We start from the raw sequence: 19,451 nt of genomic DNA, 5'->3' as shown, positions 1-19,451 counted from the left end.
GCCCTTTTCTTGTAAGCAACGTAAGTAATCGGCTCAGAAGCCATTGATTTCAACAACCTCTGCAAATAATGTAGCACTGGTCATCGGGTCCCTGGACAGGACAGCCCAGCTCGCCAATCTCGATCTTGATGTGTGCGCGAATGTGGCAGAGGAGCTTTCGGTCGGCTCCGCTGGGAATGGGTGGGATCACCTAAGCTTTGTCCAAAGCCGCTGTTGACACCTGTCCATCCGCCATTTGCACTTATACCTGCCGGGGCCGGTGCTGGGTCAGACTGTCGGTCACTGCGGAGAGCCAGCCTGTCGCACTCACTACTTCACATTCCACGGCTCACAGTCACCAATGCTCTGCGCTGAGCGCCATCCACCTGCACCCTTAACTCTATCTGTGAATTCTCCTGCCTGCCAGCCTGCCTGCCTCCCGGTGAGTTCTTCCGCCCCTATCCCTGGCCAAGTGGCCTCCCGGCCCGCTGACTTCCCTGGCCTAGTATGAAGGTAGGACTTAAGTTTTATTTTTTATTTATTTCATTTTTAATTATTATTAATGGTTGTTATGCTTAATTAATGTTGTTGAGAAGGTGTTTAGTGCTCTCACTTCCCTCCCCCCCGCCCCCCACCCCCATCTCTGGCTACCTGCACTGATTTCTTAAGTCACCGCAAGGTTTTTCTGAGCGGACACAAGTGGCCTCATACACTGGCCTAAGTTAGTTTGGAGTAACTTTTAGCTGGCTAAACTTGCTTAAATGGCCAAAACAGGCACAAGTGGCTGGTAACGCCCCCTTCTGAAAAAAAACGAAACTAAAAAAAAACCTAGCTAACTCACTTACACTGGAGCAAATTAAATGGGGAGAATTGCGATTTTTAAGTTACTTCAAAAAAATCTTGTTGCTCCAAAAAAAACGGAGCAACTCCTGGGGAAATATAGGCCCATGAAATGGGAACTCTGACTGATTTCTTCCCCCTGCCACAAGGAGTCGTGGCCTTGGTTTAACGTCCCATCCAAAAGATGGTAGTCTTATAGGGACAGACAATCAGAGACGATGCAGAAAAGTAGAGAACCAGACACAAACAGATAGAATGGCACAGACATGCATGGGGGTGCAGAGAGAGCAAAAAGCAGACCCAAAAGGACAGAGCGACACAAAACATGGAAAGCAGGTGAAACTGGTTTTGGTCATTAACGGTCAAGGATGAAACGGCCGAACGGCCAAAGATTCTGAGTTTTACTGTAATAAAATTAGGCGTTCTCACTCATCATCATAGGCAGTCCCTCGAAATCGAGGAAGACTTGCTTCCACTCTAAACGTGAGTTCTCAGGTGACTGTACAGTGCAATACAGGAATTACAGTCTCTGTCACAGGTGGGACAGACAGTGGTTGAAGGAAAGGGTGGGTGGGAAGTCTGGTTTGCCGCACGCTCCTTCTGCTGTCTGTGCTTGGTTTCTGCATGCTCTTGGCGACGAGACTCGAGGTGCTCAGCGCCCTCCCAGATGCTATTCCTCCACTTAGGGCGGTCTTGGGCCAGGGATTCTTTGAGGGTGTCCTTGAAACGTTTCCTCTGCCCACCTGGGGCTCGCTTGTTGTGTAGGAGTTCTGAGTAGAGCGCTTGCTTTTGGAGTCTCGTGTCGGGTATGCGGACCGATGTGACCCGCCCAACGGAGCTGGTCGAGTGTGGTCAGTGCTTTGATGCTGGGGATGTTGGCCTGATCGAGAACACTGACCTTGGTGCGTCTATCCTCCCAGTGGATTTGCAGGATCTTACAGAGGTGGTACTTCTCCAGCGTTTTGAGGTGTCTACTTTATATGGTCATAGCACTCAACTCTAAGCAGATAGTGCACTGAATTTGGAAGTTTCTCATCTACCTAATTTAATGTCTCACTGGGCAACCTTGGAGAAAGCTCATGCAGTTTGCTCGAAGCTTTCTGTGACCACTGTCTGGGCCCAAGTTTCCACATGATTTGCGCCTGATTTTTAGGAGCAACTGGTGGAGAACGGACTATCTTAGAAATCGCAATTCTCCACATTTTTTTTTCTGCAGTTCTAGTCAGGTACAACAGTTCTACTTTGGAACAGAATTTTTTCTTCAAAAGGGGGCGTGTCCGGCCACTGACGCCTGATTTGAAAGTTTCCACAGTGAAAACGTACTCCAAACTAAAGCAGAATGGAGCAAGTGAAGATTTTTGTAGAACTGAAAAAACCTGTTCTACACATTAATAATCAGGCGCAGGTTACAAATTAGGCGTCCAGAACGAGGTGGGGGGGTGGGAGGGGGGAAGGGAAGTCATTACATTCTATAATAAATCCTTATTTATACTTATACAAATATTATACAAATAAATCCAACCGGAATAAACATTTATAAGCAAAGAAAAGATTAAATAAACCATCTTCCTGTGTGAAAGTGCTTCAGGCAGGCCTTTCGGGACCGAAGGATGAACGGGCCGGCCCGAGACTTCAGGCAGGGCCCGTCCCCAGCACCAGATTTACAGGTAGGTGGCGTTGGGTTGGGTCGGGTCGGGGAGGTTCGGTTCAGGTCGGGGGGGGGGGGGTGGGAAGAGAGGGAGAGAGAGGGGGGGAGAAGAGAGGGGGGGAGGGAGAGGTGGGGGGAGAGAGAGAGAGGGAGAGAGAGAGAGAGAGAGAGAGGGAGAGAGAGAGAGGGAGAGGGAGGGGGGGAGGTCAGGTCGGATCCAGTCCGGGAGCGGGAGTCGGGTCGGGTCCAGTGGGGGGGGTCGGGTCGGGTCGGGGGGCGGGAGCGCGGGTCGGGTTGGGTCCAGTCGGGGGGGCGGGGAGCGGGAACAGGAGCGCGGGTCGGGTCGAGTCGGGGAGCGGGAACAGGAGCGCGGGTTGGGTCGGGTCCAGTCGGGGAGGCGGGGAGCGGGAACAGGAGCGCGGATCGGGTCAGGTCCAGTCGGGGAGCGGGAACAGGAGCGCGGGTCGGGTCGGGTCGAGTCGGGGAGGCGGGGAGCGGGAACAGGAGCGCGGGTCGGGTCGGGTCGAGTCGGGGAGGCGGGGAGCGGGAACAGGAGCGCGGGTCGGGTCGGGTCCAGTCGGGGAGGCGGGGAGCGGGAACAGGAGCGAGGGTAGGGTCGGGTCGGGTCCAGTCGGGGGGGCGGGGAGCGGGAACAGGAGCCGCGGGTTGAGTCGGGGAGCAGGAACAGGAGCGCGGGTCGGGTCGGGTCAGTCGGGCGGGGGGGGCGCGGGTGTCGGGTCTGGTCCGGAGGCGGGGGGTGGGGGGGCGGGGAGCGGGTGTTGGGTCTGGTCCGGAGGCAGGGGGGGCGGCGGGGAGCGGGTGTCTGGTCTGGTCCGGAGGCAGGGGTTGGGGGCGGGGAGCGGGTGTCGGGTCTGGTCCGGAGGCAGGGGGAGGGGGGCGGGGAGCGGGTGTCGGGTCTGGTCCAGAGGCGGGGGGGGGGGGGCGGCGGGGAGCGGGTGTCGGATCTGGTCCGGAGGCAGGGGGGGGGGGGCGGGGAGCGAGTGTCGGGTCTGGTCGGGGTGGGGAGGAGCAGGAGCTGGCCGTGGGAGGAGCCTTATTCACGCAGCCCCAGTGAGGCCATTCAGCCAGTGTGCCCACTGTAGCGCGCATGTGCAGAGGTCCCGGCACTGTTTTCAGCACAGGGACCTGGCTCCACCCCCCCACAGCTCGTGCTGGCTGCGCCGAGGGCCAGAGGACCTGCAAGTAGGTGGAGAATACCGAGGATTTTTTTAGGCGCACTTTGTGGCGTGAAAAACGGGCGTCCAGGTCGGGACTGTGCCGTTCTAGGCACGTGTGGAAACTTGGGCCCTCTGTGTTATCAATGATGAGAATCAAATGACTATACAACATCTGCACGCATTTTTAGTAGGGTTGCCAACTCTAGTTGGAGGCATTCCTGGAGGTGAGATTATGTGACGTTCTAACCACATGATTTCTGACCATGTGAGGCCTGACCACATGATGTCATATCACGTGACATTGGATCATATTACATCTGCGATTGTTATTGCTTCTGTCTCCCGATCTCCTTGGACTCTGTTTCTGTGTGAAGGTGACAACTCTCAACCGGGTGCCTGAGTCAGAGCCGATCTGTGCTGAGACTTTGCATGTCAAAACTGGAGAGCAAAGACCGACCTGAACCAAACCAAGAGATCGCACAAAGGCAACGGGCTTGGTGTTTGGGGCACTTCTCACAGGACAACATTGTCTTAAACACAACTCAGCACCAACATTTCTAAATCATTTCATGGGATTGGACTCAATAAACGAGTTTTCATAGAATGATAGAAATTATAGTTCGGGAGGAGGCCATTTGGCCCCCGGTGCTGGTGCTCTCTCCTGTAACCCCATTCCCCCTGATCCTTTTATAGTTCTAAATGTCAAATACATATCACATTCCTTTTAAATGATGTACTAGTCTCTACCTCAATAGCTATTTGTGGTGAAGCACCAATGTCTAATAACCCTCAGTTCAAGAATCTTCCTGCTCCCTTCCTCCTCGGTTCTTCCTCCGTCCCTTTGTTCCACATTTGCTGACCAGTGGAAATTATCTTTCACTGTTTACCCACAGTAAGTTCCCCAGGTTACACTCATCCCTTTACTGGATGCTCCTCGCCAAGTGCTGCTCCCACTCATCACATTCCTGCTGCTGTTCCCAGCTCTGCAGAGAATGTTGGCCCACACACCCATTCCATTCCCAGTCTCTCTGTCACCAACCCCCTCAAGCCTCAATTTCTCTGACCCTCAGTCTCCCTTTCCCTGACCCCCATTTCTCAGTTTCCCTCTCTCCCCGATCCCCCATTCTCCCCCTCTTCCTGATCTCCCATTCATCCCGACCCTCCCATTCTCCCTCTTTCCCTGACCCCCTCATTCCTCAGTCTCCCAAAGCCCGATTCTCTTCACTAATCCCCATTCCCGCTTTCGCCACCGATTCCAACTGTTCCTGGCATACTAGCAGTGATGTCATGGAGTGGGGGTGACATCACAGGGTGCACTGCTGCAGCAGAAAATTTAAAGTGCAAAAATCTCCTGAGCTGCTAGCAGCTGTGCCCGGGAGATCCATGCCCCATTCCAGGAGGTTCGGCAAGTCTAATTTTCAAACCACGTGGCAGCGGGTTCTACATTCTCACCACTCTCAGGTGATTTCTCCTGATTTTCTTATTGGATTTATTGGTGACTATCTTATATTTATGGCCCCTAGTTTTGGGCTCCCCGTAAGTGGAAATATCTTCTCTAGTCTATCCTATCGGAATTCTTCATAATTTTATAGACCTCTATCAGGTCACCTCTCAGTCTTCTTTTATAGTATTGGCCCAGAATTTGATGGAGTGGGGCCTGCCCCGTTTATTAGATTTTTCTCCTCGCCCTTTAGTTCAAAAAAATGTTGCGCCGCTAATTATTGGAAGTGCAAACTGATAATGGTGAGATCAATGGGGCACTGGGACTCTAGTAAACTACAGAACCAACAGTCTATCCCCTGAACCAATTAAATTTAAGAATAGAGAAACAAAGGTAAGATGGAGAAGGAAATAGAGTGAATTAGAGACAATCAGGTCCAGAAAGAGAAATAAAGAGAGAGAAAGATTGGATTAAGAGAGAGAAAAAAAGAGACAGAAAGGAAAACATTTTAAAATGTAAAATACCTCTAAGAACAATTTACTACCTGCAGGAATGAGAGCCCAGTTTCAATTCTGACAAAGGGTCATCGACCTGAAACATTAACTCTACTTCCTCTTCAAGATGCTGCCTGACCTGCTGAGATTTTCAGCATTTTCTGTTTTTATTCAATTGTTGCCTTTCTGGGCCGGAGAGGTTGACTGGGGTTACAGGAACATAAACCTGTCATTAAAAGGGTCCTTATGTCCTTAAATACCAACCCAAAGGGGGTCATTTTAACCCCGAAAATGGGTGGGTTTGGGTTGAGCGGGAAGTTAAAATGTAAAAAATCTTGAACCCAAACTGAACCCGCCTCGAACCGGCCCACTTCTGGTTTTAATGGAGGTGGTGCAAGGGACCAACCTGCTCCCAGGCAGCGGGTCGCTCATTTAAATATTTAAATAAGACTGCGTGCCTCAGATTTTATCTCTCTTCCAGCTTTAACACTGGCTGGATGGGTTATCCGGGCCTCGGGAAACCCGGCAGCTAAAGTGAAGCAAGGACTGCTGCATGGAAGAGGCAAGCACTTTTCCAGTACTGCAAGCAAACCTGTTTCCTACCACCCGTGACCAGATGACATCCCCAGCATCGAAGCACTGACCACACTCGACCAGCTCCATTGGACGGGCCACATCGTCCGCATGCCCAACACAAGACTCCCAAAACAAGCGTTTTTTGCGGAGTTTTGACACCACAAGCGAGCCCCAGGTGGGCAGAGGAAACACTTCAAGGACACCTTCAAAGCCTCCTTGACAAAGTGCAACATATCCACCGACTCCTGGGAATCCCTGGCCCATGACCACCCAAAGTGGAGGAGGAGCACAGAAACATAGAAAATAGGTGCAGGAGTCGGCCATTCGGCCCTTTGAGCCTGCACCGCCATTCAATGAGTTCATGGCTGAACATGCAACTTCTCGCCATACCCCTTGATTCCCCGAGTAGTAAGGACTACATCTAACTCCTTTTTGAATATATTTAGTGAATTGGCCTCAACAACTTTCTGTGGTCGAGAATTCCACAGGTTCACCACTCTCTGGGTGAAGAAGTTTCTCCTCATCTCGGTCCTAAATGGCTTACTCCTTATCCTTAGACTGTGACCCCTGGTTCTGGACTTCCCCAACATTGGGAACATTCTTCCTGCATCTAACCTGTCTAAACCCGTCAGAATTTTAAACGTTTCTATGAGATCCCCTCTCATTCTTCTGAACTCCAGTGAATATAAGCCCAGTTGATCCAGTCTTTTTTGATACGTCAGTCCCGCCATCCTGGGAATCAGTCTGGTGAACCTTCGCTGCACTCCCTCAATAGCAAGAATGTCCTTCCTCAAGTTAGGAGATCAAAACTATATACAATACTCCAGGTGTGGTCTCACTAAGGCTCTGTACAACTGTAGTAATACCTCCCTGCCCCTGTACTCAAATCCCCTTGCTATGAAGGCCAACATGCCATTTGCTTTCTCAACCGCCTGCTGTACCTGCATGCCAACCTTCAATGACTGATGTACCATGACACCCAGGTCTCGGTGCACCTCCCCTTTTCCTAATCTGTCACCATTCAGATAATAGTCTGTCTCTCTGTTTTTACCACCAAAGTGGATAACCTCACATTTATCCACATTATACTTCACCTGCCATGCATTTGCCCACTCACCTAACCTATCCAAGTCACTCTGCAGCCTCATAGCATCCGGGAGGGCGCTGAGCCCTTCGAGTCCCATCGCTGAAAACAAGCAGAAACCAAGTGTAGACAGTGGAAGGAATGTGCGTCAAACCAGACTCCCCGACCACCCTTTCCTTCAACCACTGTCTGACCCACCTGTGACAGAGACTGTAATTCCCGTATTGGACTCCTCAGTCACCTGAGAATTCACTTTTAGAGTGGAAGCAAGTCTTCCTCGATTTTGAGGGACTGTCTATGATAATGATCAGACCCTTCCCTCTATCCCTGACCCCCGCAATCATGGCCCGATCCCGTAAATCACTCTGGACCCACCCAGCCGCGATCTCTACCCTGAACAGCAGAAACCCCCCAGCTCGACAGGGAGCCACGCAAGGTGTTCTCGCTCGACAGGGAGCCACGCCTGTCAATCGGGCTGGGCTGCAGGCGGGGAACCTGTTCAAAGAAACGCGCACGCCATGGAGTTAAAAGTGCTCTGCGTTCGGGGAAATCCCGGCCCAGTAAAGATCGCCAATGAACTTTCTGCTGCCAGTCGAATTTGTTTTTACGGCGCAAATGCAACAATTCCAGCTGCGGTGAGGCGGAGGGCGGAGCGGCGCAAATGGTCCAGGCGATTCGCAACACTTCCACGCCACAGGTTGCGCACTGGTAACGGCCAGCGCATTAAACTCGCCGCGACTTCCCCAGCCAGTTGTGGGACAAGTGCACGGTGAACATCTGGTAGTTACAGTGAAGTTTGAGGGCCAGAATCAGCATTGTGTGTATGGCCCGTGTGCAGGGAGCCTGCTGACACCCGGCCCGCCCAGGGCCATCGGCTGAGCGCAAGCCTCCAGCCTTCCTCCGTCCCGGAAAAGGCTCCTTTTATTCCTTATAAGGCGGCAGCAGGATGGAGTGAGGTAACCGGGGCTGAGGCCAGACCCGCCCAGTGAGCTCGGCTCAATAACTATTATCATCAATTCTTTTACTTCAAAGATATCCAGCAAGTACCGGCCATGGGGAAATCAGGTCAGTCTTTGCACGTTTATATTTGGACCATTGCCCCTAGTGGGTTTTTTTTTCGTTGCACCCATTTAAAAAAAAAATTAGGATTTACATTTTTAAACATTTATTATTTCAGCTTCTAAGGAGTTTTCCCGTGAAGTTTTAAAAACTCACAACGATTATAGGAAGAAACATGGCGCGTCAGGGTTGAAACTATGCAGCAAACTTTGCAAAGAAGCACAGCAGTAAGGTCCTTTGGATTTTCTCAGGCTGTTTGAGCTTGTTGGCGGGCTGTGCTGATGGCCGCGCTCTCTCTCCCTCCTCTAGGTATGCTGAGGCTCTCGCCAGTACCCGGGTCCTCAAACACAGCCCGGAATCCAGCCGAGGACAGTGTGGAGAGAACCTCGCCTGGGCATCGTACGATCAACCGGGTGAGTGCATTTGGTCAAGAGTGAATGTGAATCAAAAAGCTAAGGGACGATACCTATTTATGATTTATTTTTCAACCAGCAAAAGAGACGTGACCGTGCCTTTCGGAGGTGATTTCACACCAACCTGCAGACTCTGGGTGAGTCTTTGGATTCAGAAGGAGAATTGGCCATTTCTGATGGGCAGCAAAACCAGGCCTGATTCAGAGGCCAGGGCAATCCTATATAAACTGCTCGCTGGACGCCACTCCCCTACACCCCGTGTCTGCCAACCACCTCTTGCACTTGTTCCCTGCCAATGTTATTTATAAAGGGCGCTCATATTTATTCTAAAATATTTACATTATATGAATAATGGGTCTGTGGCTGGAATGATGGAAACAAGGGGGTAGGGCATTTTAATTTTATGCCAACTGGTTCACAGGCCTACCTGTGCCATGGACTGGGCAGATCCTATTGAACAGGATGCTCCAAAGTCAAATACTGAGCCTGGAACATGCTGCAGGATCTTACTATAAACGTTGTGGATAAAGGAGTCTGGAATTGAACGTTTGCCAATACAAATATCCTAGATTGTCACCTGGATCAATAGGGTCCCAGGCCAAGAGACCTGTCACCCAGGACAACAGTGACTACACTCCAAAAGTACTTAATTGGCTGTAAAGCGCTTTGAGACATCTGCTGGTCGTGAAAGGCGCTATATAAATGCAAGTCTTTCAGGGCTAATTTGGGGGCAGGCAGAGATATGATAGTATAGATTGGCAGCTAAACTTTCTAACCAGATCTTTAAAGCTTTTACATGGTTAGAGAGAGAGGTTTCCAATTTTAGTTTCTATTGAGTTGTATTTTTGATGAGATTATTAATCTTCAAGTGAGGTACATATGGATAAAGTGCTAATTAATAAAATCTGCACTGCATGTATGTTTGTATACATTCTTGAACGTGTTGTCTCCTCCCAAATCCATTCCCATCTTTCCTGCAACTCCATGTTTGAAACCCTCTAATCAGGTTTCCACCCTGACACATCACTGGAAACAGTCCTAATCAACGTCACAAATGACTGGTGAACTATCCCTCCTCATCCTTCTCGACCTGTCTGCAGCCTTTGGTCACTCCAATTTCCAATAAAGCCTCTCCTCTGTCATCTAGTTGAGTGGGATTGCCCTCTCCAATCTTATCTATCCAGTTGTAGCCAGATAATCACCTGCACTGCCTTCTCTTCCCACTTCCGCACTGTTACCTCTGGTGTCCCCCCCAAGGATTTATCCTTGGCCCCCTCCTATTTCTCATCTACATGCTCGGCTACATCATCCGAAAACATGGCGTCAGGTTCCACATGTACGCTGACGACGCCCAGCTCTAACTCGCCACCACCTCTCTCGATCCTTCCATTGTCTCTGATTTGTCAGACTGCTTGTCAAATACTGGACAAGCAGAAATTTGCTCCAACTAAATATTGGGAAGACCAAAGCCATTGTCTTCAGTCCCTGCCACAAACTCCGTTCCTTAGTCACCGACTCGAACCTTCTCCCTGGCAACTGTCTGAGGCTGACCTGACCGTTCTCAACTTTGGTGTCGCATTTGACCCCGAGATGAGCTTCCAAACACATATCCACTCTTATCACAAAAACCGCCTACTTGCACCTCCATAATATTGCCCAATTCCGCGCTGCCTCAGCTCATCTGCTGCTGAAACCCGCATCTATTCCTTTGTTACCTCTAGATTTGACTTCTATGCTCTCCTGGCTGGCCTCCCATCTTCCATCTTACATAAATTTAAGCTCGTCCAAAACTCTGCTATCATATAACTCGCACCATGTCCTGTTCACCTATTACCCCAAGCCTTCAGCTGCCTAGGCCCTGATTTCTGGAATTCTCTCCCTAAAGGTCTTTGCCTCTCTACCTCGCTTTTCTCCTTCAAAATGCTCTTTAAAGCTTCCCTCTTTGACCAAGCTTTTGATCATCTGTCCTAATATTTCCTTATGTGGTTTGGTGACAATGCTTCTGTGCAATGCCTTGGAATGTTTTATTATGTTAGGGGTGCTATATATATGCAAATTGTTGTCATTGCTGTTCTGCAATGGTAGGATGTGAACTTGCACTTGAAATCTTTCATATGCTGACTTCCTGATCCCAGACCTGCCTATTGACTTAATACCATATCCCTCCGCTGCATTTCATCTCCAAAAACACATCTGCTTGCTTCTTGAACCCATTCTTGTTGTTAGCACACACAATTATCTAAATTAATATTGCTACTATTTGGTGAGCAATTTCTCAAGGTTGGAAAGGCGATGTAGTCAAACCCCAGCGTGTCGCTGTTGCTGAGATACATTCAGTTCACGTATTGCAGGAGTTATTACCATCTGATTTTATTTGGTTGCTTAGTTCCTAACCTCCCTGTGGCCTGTCAGTTCACCTCCCCATCCTTTCTCATTGACCTTTCTGTCTTTGATCTCCTGCATTGCTCCAGCCAAGCTCAGTGAAAACTTTAGGGACAGTACCTTCCTCCCATTTATGTCCTGAGCATTCTGCAGCCCTTTGATCTGAAAACTGCCTTCAGTAGCTTCAGACAGTAACTATCTCATATTTTCCCAGCAGGTTATCCCATTCATTTACTCCATTCCATTTTGAAGCTGTTTTACTCATCTTTTTTTCTTTGATACCTTTTCACAGCCTGACTGAGGTGACTTTTTGTATAGTGACCAGTGTATTCCTCGTTTTTCCTCCCAGCTTTTTGAAACAAACCCATTTGTTCTCTCTTTGTAATAGTAGCTACAATATCTGCACTTTTGATCCTTGCCAGTTAGTATTCATGCCCTCTTTGTTTTGCTAAGTCCTGTAAATGAGTTCACTGGCCTACCTTTTTGGCTTTGAGGGATCACCAGCAAAAATGTAAGTTTGTCTTTTTTTTTATGTTGGTCGAATTACTGAATATTTCCAAGATTTGCTGTTTTTATTTCAGAACTTCAGTAGGTTTTTTTTCTTTTTTCATTCTAACTTTAATAAGACTAGGTTTTTTGACCAAACCCATTTTGTAATGCTTAGTTACAACAGTAAGAATTTTAGAAGCAATTTGTGTAAAAAGCTTTTTTTAAAAAAAAAATTCAAAAAGGTCACTATTAAATGTAGAAAGTTCACATGTTGGGTAAACTTGCCAAGCAGAATTTATGGATTCTAGCACAAGCACAATCACAGCTTTTCTGCCCCATAAACTCATCACTCACTGCCCGCTGCTGCCCACTGCCGCCGACATTGCTCTTCTCGATCCGCCCAGTGCCACTTTCCATTTGTCCTGGAGCGGGCGGGAGGGGAGAGCCGCCGGGAACCGCCCACTGACGTCAACGGACGGCCGAGTGGCGCAACTGAGCTCCCGTCCACCGAGCTCCCAGATTCCTGTGGGCGGGACTCAGCGGCAGGAGACTGGTCTGTCCCCGACGGTAAGTAGGAATAAACTGAAAAAAAGGTACGTGAACATTTTAAAAAAAAAAATTCAACAGCGACCTACCTGTATGGGGCCCCCTGAAGATCTTCGGATAGTTTTTTTATCTTTTGGTGTTGATTTTTTTTTCAGCTCTTCGACCCTCTGTGGGCCAACTCCATCCTCGGCGGCACTTGGGCAACAAGCGCCTCTGCCACCGAGAATGAGACCTCCCACCTGCTGCCGCCCAGATTATTGGCGGTGTACGTCATTGATTTGTCACCCGCCGACCTGCGAGGGACCTTGGCCATGAATATCCCGTCCAAAGTACCTCGGCAGCCATCGGTGGCGCTTGGGCGGGCAGAGGCCTTGATGAAAATCGGCCCCTGTATTTCAGCAAGTCCATCATAATGTAGAGCACTATCAGAACATCGAGTGCCTACAATGGAATTTGTTTCCATCACGTAGGCGCAACATGTAACGATATTTGAGAGTTGATGTTCTTGATAAGGATAAGGGTTAAAGTGGTAGTTACTGAATGGCCTTTATGGATCTGGCAATTTGAGCACATCTATTGAAAATAAAATCTGTAAATTAACACAGGTGCTTAATAGGATGAAAATGATACAATTGTGTAAATTCAGTGAGTAGATTCTTTCATTCCTGTTTATGCCGGTGTTATTCCAAACTCTCCTCAAGAAAATGGATTGCATCACAGTTGAGCAGAAAAGATTTGTATTGTGCATTTTAAATCTTGCCTGAATTTCACCTGCAGGGCCATGGAAGAGTTAAAGTGTTGTCTCTCGCAATGCTAGATCATAGTTTTCTCAGTCATAGACCCGGATTTGGCATTGTGAGATTGGTATCACAAAGTTAAGTACCAATGGCAACACTTTCTTGCCATTGGGACTGAGTAAATCCCTGACTCTTCCTTGCAGTCAGTGCTGATAAAACGAGTCCTGCATATCCAAATCTGAGTTCATATGACTACTTTTCTGTTTCTTTGTGCAAGTTTAATTATGAACCTTGAAAAACAAAAAACACTGTACAACCTGATGCATTAATTGCACTGTTGTGCTGTTTATACAAGCTGGAAGTAGAACTTGTACAACAATTTAAGGAACCTTTTTATTCATATTCATAGAACAATGTGCATGGCTTTGTAGGATAGTTGTATGTGTCAGTATTTCTTTCTATTCACAATTTTTTTCTCCAAAAGGCCTTTCTCACGAGGATACAATTCTCTTTACTTCTTTCCTGCAGGTAAGGAGGTAGCTGAAAGGTGGTACAGCGAGATAAAGAATTACAATTTTAACTGTCCCGGATTTTCCTCTGGTACAGGTGAGTAGAAGGATCTTTGTTTAGTTGCTTGCATCACATGGTGATAAATTTGCTGTGTCTCAAGCAGAAGATGCACTCCACGTTTAATAGCTCCTGTCCAAGACAGTGATTGGCAAACAACTGTGTCTATATTCTGGGTCTAAGCATATTGGGTGCAGAAGGCAAAAAGGCTGAGTTCATGGTATCCCATACTTGCAAAACTTACCTTTCCCCTTCACGTGACCTCTCCTGAGTCTCCTCCCCATTGCTGTTAGGATGTTGATTTCTCAGTAGCTTCTACCTACAGCAATGGCTTTGGAAGTCTGTAATTTAAAAATTACAAATCTAAGTAGACTAAACAATGGAGTGTGTTACTGCTCACCTCTGGGTTTGAATCCAACTACATTGGTGAGATAAAAATTTGCTCTGTTGGCTGGAAAGATTCCAGTGCTCTAAACTGAATTACCAATCTCATCGCTGTCATTGTGGAAGGTGGAGAATGGGCTTGGTACTTTCCATCATGACAGAACATGGAGGAGAGGAGATGTGCCTGGCTGATTTCCTACTAGTTGGGTCTCGGAGTGACATTAGGGAATTGTCTGTGGCAGAGGAAAGTGGAAAGTTTGTTATGCAAAGAGAATTTTCCTTTCCAAAAGAAAAATCAGAATATATTTGCTTTTTTGAAAAATCAATGCAAGGCCATGCACATTTTAACATGTCTCTAGGCTTTTGGGGGCGAGTGTAATTTGTAACTCTGTCCCTTCTATTATTTTTGCCCTGATAAGGTCGACAACTACGGCTTGCTATATTCTGCATAAATGTAAAAAGTCTGAGTTGACTATTCTTGCTGTTGGATTGAAGACTTGCATTCTGATACTTATTTAAAATCTTTTGCTAACTGTTTCTCTTGACAGTAGCAACAGAGAGGAAAAATTGTGAGGCCGTGTCCAGCTGTGCCATTTGTCTCCGGAGTGTAGCCAGACTGAGTGAGCCCTCCTTTATAGCTTTTTGCAATCTAATGAGACTCCACCCACACCCCAAGACCTTTCAAAGTGGTTACCCCATCGAACTTTGGGGAAACCATTGTTTGGTCTGACTCCCAGACTGCAGAGTAGGCCAAATTTGGTCAACTGGCCGCCTTTGTGTACAGTGAATATGTTACTTGCCAAGAATTGATATACTAATGAATTGTGGACATGTTATTCAATATATAATGTCTCAAAATATGAAAAAATGACTAATAACTACTGCGTTTTGTTCTCCTCTCACTATTTACATTGCCAGTTAGTATTATCAGTATGGCATGGAACTTCACCTCCAGGTCATATTATTGTTCATTGATTCCTGACAACCACAATGTAATCTAATTTGGATCACACTGCTGCAGTTAGAGTGAGCATCCTTATTTCCCAGAACTGGTGCCTGGCTCTCTTCCAAATGTTGAAATATAGATTTTAAAATTGTTTTTTGAGCAATAAGGGTGGAGATTTTCCCTGCCCTGCCATGCCCTGCTCTAGTAAAAGTGGCTGAGAAGAGCTAATTGCCTCATTACATCGCTGTCCTGGAAAGATTGACTCTCTGTTCAGATTAACTTTTTCATTTCCCGAAATTGTTACTTTTGAAGGGGCGATGACGCATTTTTAGGCAGGCTTGCTTCCTGCAAGAATTTGTTCCAAACACACTCCTGCACCATTTTCCTACGCAGTTCTACATTGCACGAGACACCATTCTTTGGGCACAAGTTTTGAGCCGTGCCTAAAACGGCGCAGCCCGGACCTGGACGCTCGTTTTTCGTGCCAGAAAGTGCGCCTAAAAAAAAACTTACCTATTCTCCGGCTCCCTGCAGGGCCTCTGGAGCTGGGCGTGGCGCAGCACGAGCTGTGGGGGGGGGTGGAGCCAGGACCCTGCGCTGAAAACAGTGCCGGGACCTCTGCACATGCGCGCTACAGTGAGCGCACATGTGCAGTAGCTCCAGGCGCGCAAAACTGTGGGAGGGGCCCGAAGCACGCAGCCCTTAGCCCTGGCCGAATGGCCTCACTGGGGCTGCGTGAATAAGGCTCCTCCCACCCGACCTGACCCCCGCCGCCCGACCTCCGATCCTCACACCCCCCCCCCCCCTCTTCGGACCTCCGCGACCCCCCTCCCCCCCCCCCGAAGACCCGACGTCTTGGGGCCCGGCCGTTCAGCCTCCTTCCCTCCCTCCTCTCTCCTTCCCTCCTTCCCTCCCTCTTCCCTCCTTCCCTCCCTCCTCTCTCCTTCCCTCTCTCCCTCCTCTCTCCTTCCCTCTCTCCCTCCTCTCTCCTTCCCTCTCTCCCTCCTCTCTCCTTCCCTCTCTCCCTCCTCTCTCCTTCCCTCTCTCCCTCCTCTCTCCTTCCCTCTCTCCCTCCTCTCTCCTTCCCTCTCTCCCTCCTCTCTCCTTCCCTCTCTCCCTCCTCTCTCCTTCCCTCTCTCCCTCCTCTCTCCTTCCCTCCCTCCTCTCTCCTTCCCTCCCTCCTCTCTCCTTCCCTCCCTCCTCACTCCTTCCCTCCCTCCTCTCTCCTTCCCTCCCTCCTCTCTCCTTCCCTCCCTCCTCTCTCCTTCCCTCCCTCCTCTCTCTCCTTCCCTCCCTCCTCTCTCCTTCCCTCCCTCCTCTCTCCTTCCCTCCCTCCTCTCTCCTCTCCTTCCCTCCCTCCTCTCTCTCCTTCCCTCCCTCCTCTCTCCTTCCCTCCCTCCTCTCTCTCCTTCCCTCCCTCCTCTCTCCTTCCCTCCCTCCTCTCTCCTTCCCTCCCTCCTCTCTCCTTCCCTCCCTCCTCTCTCCTTCCCTCCCTCCTCTCTCCTTCCCTCCCTCCTCTCTCCTTCCCTCCCTCCTCTCTCCTTCCCTCCCTCCTCTCTCCTTCCCTCCCTCCTCTCTCCTTCCCTCCCTCCTCTCTCCTTCCCTCCCTCCCTCCCCTTTCCTTCCCTCCCTCTCCCCTTCCCTTCCCTCTCCCCTTCCCTTCCCTCCCTCTCCCCTTCCCTTCCCGCCCTCTTCCCTTCCCTTCCCTTCCCTCCCTCTCCCCTTCCCTTCCCTTCCCTCCCTCTCCCCTTCCCTTCCCTTCCCTCCCTCTCCCCTTCCCTTCCCTTCCCTCCCTCTCCCCTTCCCTTCCCTTCCCTTCCCTCCCTCTCCCCTTCCCTTCCCTTCCCTCCCTCTCCCCTTCCCTTCCCTTCCCTCCCTCTCCCCTTCCCTTCCCTTCCCTCCCTCTCCCCTTCCCTTCCCTTCCCTCCCTCTCCCCTTCCCTTCCCTTCCCTCCCTCTCCCCTTCCCTTCCCTTCCCTCCCTCTCCCCTTCCCTTCCCTTCCCTTCCCTCCCTCTCCCCTTCCCTTCCCTTCCCTCCCTCTCCCCTTCCCTTCCCTTCCCTCCCTCTCCCCTTCCCTTCCCTTCCCTCCCTCTCCCCTTCCCTTCCCTTCCCTCCCTCTCCCCTTCCCTTCCCTTCCCTCCCTCTCCCCTTCCCTTCCCTTCCCTCCCTCTCCCCTTCCCTTCCCTTCCCTCCCTCTCCCCTTCCCTTCCCTTCCCTCCCTCTCCCCTTCCCTTCCCTCCCTCTCCCCTTCCCTTCCCTTCCCTTCCCTCCCTCTCCCCTTCCCTTCCCTTCCCTTCCCTCCCTCTCCCCTTCCCTTCCCTTCCCTCCCTCTCCCCTTCCCTTCCCTTCCCTCCCTCTCCCCTTCCCTTCCCTTCCCTCCCTCTCCCCTTCCCTTCCCTTCCCTCCCTCTCCCCTTCCCTTCCCTTCCCTCCCTCTCCCCTTCCCTTCCCTTCCCTCCCTCTCCCCTTCCCTTCCCTTCCCTCCCTCTCCCCTTCCCTTCCCTTCCCTCCCTCTCCCCTTCCCTTCCCTTCCCTCCCTCTCCCCTTCCCTTCCCTTCCCTCCCTCTCCCCTTCCCTTCCCTTCCCTTCCCTCCCTCTCCCCTTCCCTTCCCTCCCTCTCCCCTTCCCTTCCCTTCCCTTCCCTCCCTCTCCCCTTCCCTTCCCTTCCCTTCCCCCCCTCTCCCCTTCCCTTCCCTTCCCTCCCTCTCCCCTTCCCTTCCCTTCCCTCCCTCTCCCCTTCCCTTCCCTTCCCTCCCTCTCCCCTTCCCTTCCCTTCCCTCCCTCTCCCCTTCCCTTCCCTTCCCTCCCTCTCCCCTTCCCTTCCCTTCCCTTCCCTCCCTCTCCCCTTCCCTTCCCTTCCCTCCCTCTCCCCTTCCCTTCCCTTCCCTTCCCTCTCCCCTTCCCTTCCCTCCCCTTCCCTCCCTCTCCCCTTCCCTTCCCTTCCCTCCCTCTCCCCTTCCCTTCCCTTCCCTCCCTCTCCCCTTCCCTTCCCTTCCCTCCCTCTCCCCTTCCCTTCCCTTCCCTTCCCTTCCCTCCCTCTCCCCTTCCCTTCCCTTCCCTCCCTCTCCCCTTCCCTTCCCTTCCCTCCCTCTCCCCTTCCCTTCCCTTCCCTCCCTCTCCCCTTCCCTTCCCTTCCCTCCCTCTCCCCTTCCCTTCCCTTCCCTCCCTCTCCCCTTCCCTTCCCTTCCCTTCCCTCCCTCTCCCCTTCCCTTCCCTTCCCTCCCTCTCCCCTTCCCTTCCCTCCCTCTCCCCTTCCCTTCCCTTCCCTCCCTCTCCCCTTCCCTTCCCTTCCCTCCCTCTCCCCTTCCCTTCCCTTCCCTCCCTCTCCCCTTCCCTTCCCTTCCCTCCCTCTCCCCTTCCCTTCCCTTCCCTCCCTCTCCCCTTCCCTTCCCTTCCCTCCCTCTCCCCTTCCCTTCCCTTCCCTCCCTCTCCCCTTCCCTTCCCTTCCCTTCCCTCCCTCTCCCCTTCCCTTCCCTTCCCTCCCTCTCCCCTTCCCTTCCCTTCCCTCCCTCTCCCCTTCCCTTCCCTTCCCTCCCTCTCCCCTTCCCTTCCCTTCCCTCCCTCTCCCCTTCCCTTCCCTTCCCTTCCCTCCCTCTCCCCTTCCCTTCCCTTCCCATCCCTCCCTCTCCCCTTCCCTTCCCTTCCCTCCCTCTCCCCTTCCCTTCCCTTCCCTCCCTCTCCCCTTCCCTTCCCTTCCCTCCCTCTCCCCTTCCCTTCCCTTCCCTCCCTCTCCCCTTCCCTTCCCTTCCCTTCCCTCCCTCTCCCCTTCCCTTCCCTCCCTCTCCCCTTCCCTTCCCTTCCCTTCCCTCCCTCTCCCCTTCCCTTCCCTTCCCTTCCCTCCCTCTCCCCTTCCCTTCCCTTCCCTCCCTCTCCCCTTCCCTCCCTCTCCCCTTCCCTTCCCTTCCCTCCCTCTCCCCTTCCCTTCCCTTCCCTCCCTCTCCCCTTCCCTTCCCTTCCCTCCCTCTCCCCTTCCCTTCCCTTCCCTTCCCTCCCTCTCCCCTTCCCTTCCCTTCCCTTCCCTCCCTCTCCCCTTCCCTTCCCTTCCCTCCCTCTCCCCTTCCCTTCCCTTCCCTTCCCTCTCCCCTTCCCTTCCCTCCCCTTCCCTCCCTCTCCCCTTCCCTTCCCTTCCCTCCCTCTCCCCTTCCCTTCCCTTCCCTCCCTCTCCCCTTCCCTTCCCTTCCCTCCCTCTCCCCTTCCCTTCCCTTCCCTTCCCTTCCCTCCCTCTCCCCTTCCCTTCCCTTCCCTCCCTCTCCCCTTCCCTTCCCTTCCCTCCCTCTCCCCTTCCCTTCCCTTCCCTCCCTCTCCCCTTCCCTTCCCTTCCCTCCCTCTCCCCTTCCCTTCCCTTCCCTCCCTCTCCCCTTCCCTTCCCTTTCCCTCCCTCTCCCCTTCCCTTCCCTTTCCTTCCCTTCCCTCCCTCTCCCCTTCCCTCCCTCTCCCCTTCCCTTCCCTTCCCTCCCTCTCCCCTTCCCTTCCCTTCCCTCCCTCTCCCCTTCCCTTCCCTCCCCTCCCTCTCCCCTTCCCCCACCACCCCTCACCCCACCCCCCTTCTCCCCCCCCCCCCCCTTCTCCACCTCCCCTCGCTGTCAGAAACACAGACACTGACAGACAGAGAGTGAGAGACACACACACACACACACAGACAGAGAGATAGAGACACTGACAGAGACACACTGGGGGGGCCGTCCCAGC

At 51.6% G+C, this 19,451-nt stretch overlaps 1 protein-coding gene across 1 annotated transcript in view; it reads left to right on the top strand.

The window, feature by feature from the left end:
- Window positions 1–7,957: 7,957 nt before the first annotated feature.
- The window catches only part of glipr2l (GLI pathogenesis-related 2, like), a 38,483-nt gene continuing 26,989 nt past the window's right edge, over window positions 7,958–19,451 (top strand). Inside the window, exons 1-4 of the mRNA XM_070881130.1 lie at window positions 7,958–8,305; window positions 8,418–8,526; window positions 8,609–8,712; window positions 13,395–13,472. Coding sequence (XP_070737231.1) covers window positions 8,293–8,305; window positions 8,418–8,526; window positions 8,609–8,712; window positions 13,395–13,472 — 304 coding nt within the window. The 5' untranslated portion in view covers window positions 7,958–8,292. The remainder of the gene's footprint in view (window positions 8,306–8,417; window positions 8,527–8,608; window positions 8,713–13,394; window positions 13,473–19,451) is intronic.

Source organism: Pristiophorus japonicus, chromosome 5 (assembly GCF_044704955.1).
Source record: "Pristiophorus japonicus isolate sPriJap1 chromosome 5, sPriJap1.hap1, whole genome shotgun sequence".
Classification (NCBI taxonomy): Eukaryota; Metazoa; Chordata; class Chondrichthyes; family Pristiophoridae; genus Pristiophorus; species Pristiophorus japonicus.
The sequence above is the reverse complement of the archived record's forward strand: the minus strand, read 5'-3'. Positions and strand labels throughout refer to the sequence as shown.